This window comes from Sphaeroforma arctica (assembly GCF_001186125.1).
Source record: "Sphaeroforma arctica JP610 unplaced genomic scaffold supercont1.7229, whole genome shotgun sequence".
Lineage (NCBI taxonomy): Eukaryota > Ichthyosporea > Ichthyophonida > Sphaeroforma > Sphaeroforma arctica.
The window spans coordinates 1-1,477 of record NW_014033329.1 but is presented as its reverse complement, the minus strand read 5'-3'; the positions used below and the strand labels follow the sequence as shown (position 1 = coordinate 1,477).

Genomic DNA, 1,477 nt, shown 5'->3' with positions numbered 1-1,477 from the left:
TATATATATGTGTGTGTGTGTGTGTGTGTGTGTGTGTATATATCATACGAGTTTTACAACGATCAAAAGTACCCTATTTCTATATTCTTCAAAGTATACCTTATTTGTGGTCTCGCTTTCTCTCCGATCTCTTGTTCGGTATATCTCTAAGACCGTAGTCTTTGCCACTACTAGATTAACTTCATCTACTGTCACCACCTTAGCCTGCACACAGTGCTCAACCACTGTTGGGGGATGGGCTTGTTTATAATGTAGAAACGACATGCTGGGGAACGTAAGTGTATCACACTGTGCTCTTGGTTCAAGAGTTATCTAATGTATCTAGCCCGAAAGTTGCGGCGCTATTTTGCGATGCGCAAATCAGTGCTTGTACAGGTGCAGATGGTCCTTAGCAAATCATTTGTCTGGATTTCTATCTATAATCACGCAGAACAGCGTTTGGTAAACCCTAGTAGTTCATATGCCTGGAGTTATAACTAGACAAAGTATACACAGGGGTGATACTATATACATACATGTATATATATATTATATATATATAAATAAGGACCATGTCCCTGCTGTATTTATTTACGTCAAATATATATATTTATTGAAACCCTCATATGAGTCATCAGACTGTACGGGAAAGTGAATGGATTTTTGTGGCACTGGATTTTGGAATCACATTTCACGTTACTTGTTCCCAAAAGTCACGTCAAAATCCCCGCCATTTTAGCAAAGAATTCATTTTTGGCTAAAATTTAATTCTGAGGCCGTTCAGTGGTTGGTATGTTTAATGTTTCAGTTAATATTGTAATGTATTGGTTTAGAAGACTTTTAGCCAATTGACAACGTTTTATATTATGAGTACCACAATAAAATAAAATATAATTGCCCGGATTCCGGATTCTATCCTTCTATGCGAGATCCTTGCTTACTTACCAGCTGAGGCCCAGAGAGGGTGACTATTTTTATGTGATACATTTATAAATAGAGCATATTCAACGCGACGAAACACATACACGGTTTAATCAGTACGAGAAGTACATTCCAAAATGCGAAGAGGAAGAATCGGTGGACCAGGCAGGCACGGCAATGCCGGTGCATTTGCTGTAGGGATGGCTGTCGGCGGGCGTAGATCTCGCGACCATTCACCAGACCATAAGTTGGTAAAGACTGCGGTAGTAGCTAGTGCTATCAGACCTGGGCCAAGGCGACCCCATCCCGTTGCTAAGGCTGCGGTGGTGGGCAGTGTGGTGGGAAATAGTCGCCGACCTGGTTTGACTCTGATGCTGATTAGGCCTCGACCTATGGTGATGCGTCCACGGTACGTCTACATGTATCTAGCTCGTACTAAAGCTTGATATATCTTCATACATATACATATGTGCATATATACACATACATGTGCAATGAAATCTGTACCCTGTATATATATATATATATATATGTGTGTGTGTGTGTGTGTGTGTGTGTAGTAGTAGTAGTACGTACG

At 40.6% G+C, this 1,477-nt stretch overlaps 1 protein-coding gene across 1 annotated transcript; it reads left to right on the top strand.

Moving 5' to 3' along the window:
* Positions 1-1,037: 1,037 nt before the first annotated feature.
* SARC_16030 (hypothetical protein) lies at positions 1,038-1,346 on the top strand (the record flags this gene model as incomplete). The annotated part of the gene is made up of 1 exon (XM_014289856.1): positions 1,038-1,346. The coding sequence occupies one exon, from the start codon at positions 1,038-1,040 to the stop codon at positions 1,344-1,346; it is 309 nt and encodes a 102-aa protein (XP_014145331.1).
* Between the last annotated feature and the right edge of the window lie 131 nt (positions 1,347-1,477).